The sequence below is a fragment of the Eimeria mitis genome, genomic scaffold (assembly GCF_000499745.2).
Source record: "Eimeria mitis Houghton genomic scaffold, Emh_scaff6493, whole genome shotgun sequence".
Lineage (NCBI taxonomy): Eukaryota > Apicomplexa > Conoidasida > Eucoccidiorida > Eimeriidae > Eimeria > Eimeria mitis.
The window spans coordinates 2,069-2,860 of NW_013574650.1; the positions used below are offsets into that span (position 1 = coordinate 2,069).

The following is a 792-nucleotide window of genomic DNA, read 5'->3' on the forward strand; positions in this document are numbered from 1 at the left end:
TTGTTGGGTATCAGCAGCAACTGCAGCAACAGGGTTCAGCTGCGGCAAAGAAGTAGGAGCTGAGAGGGGCCCCTGAGGGGGTAGAGAAGGGGGGCCCCCTGTGCCCGTCTGGTGATGTTCGTAAACCCCTTGCTGGTGGTGCTGCTGCTGCTGCTGCTGTTGCTGCTGCTGCTGCTGCTGCTGCTGCTGTACAGTCATATTGTGTTTATATTGGCGTATAAATAAATTTAATTTATATAAATTATAATTAAAAAGAGATAGATTATGCATACTAAACCCTCTCCTATGCAGGGGGGCCCCCAGCGCATGCAGCCCCAAAGCTGCCTCGCTCCTCCTGGGGGCCCCCCTCCCCTTCTCTTACCTCCACTGCTGCTGCAGCAGAATATTTAATTAAATTAATTATTTATTTATTTTATTTATTTTATTTATTTTATTTATTTTATTTATTTTATTTATTTTATTTATTTTATTTATTTTTTATTTTTTTATGTTGAAGTTGGGGTGTATGAAGGTGTTTTTTTTGTCTCCTATGGGGGCCTATTGAAAATAATATATTATATAAATTAATTTATGTAATATAATATATAATATTATTTTTTTTTTTTTATATAATATATATTATATAATATATAATATTATTATTTTTTTTTTTATATAATATATAATATTATTAATATTATTATTTTTATTATATAAACTAAGAAAAATACAAAAACATAATTATTTTTCTTATTTCCGCTTACTAATATAAAAAAAAAAAATAGTATTATATTATTATTAAATTATATATTT

The 792-nt window shown here is 30.3% G+C and overlaps 1 protein-coding gene across 1 annotated transcript in view; it reads right to left on the bottom strand.

Moving 5' to 3' along the window:
* The window catches only part of EMH_0087770 (uncharacterized protein), a gene marked incomplete at both ends in the record, with an annotated part of 2,220 nt that extends 2,022 nt beyond the window's left edge, over positions 1-198 (bottom strand). Inside the window, one exon of the mRNA XM_013501196.1 lies at positions 1-198. Coding sequence (XP_013356650.1) covers positions 1-198 — 198 coding nt within the window.
* Positions 199-792: the final 594 nt, after the last annotated feature.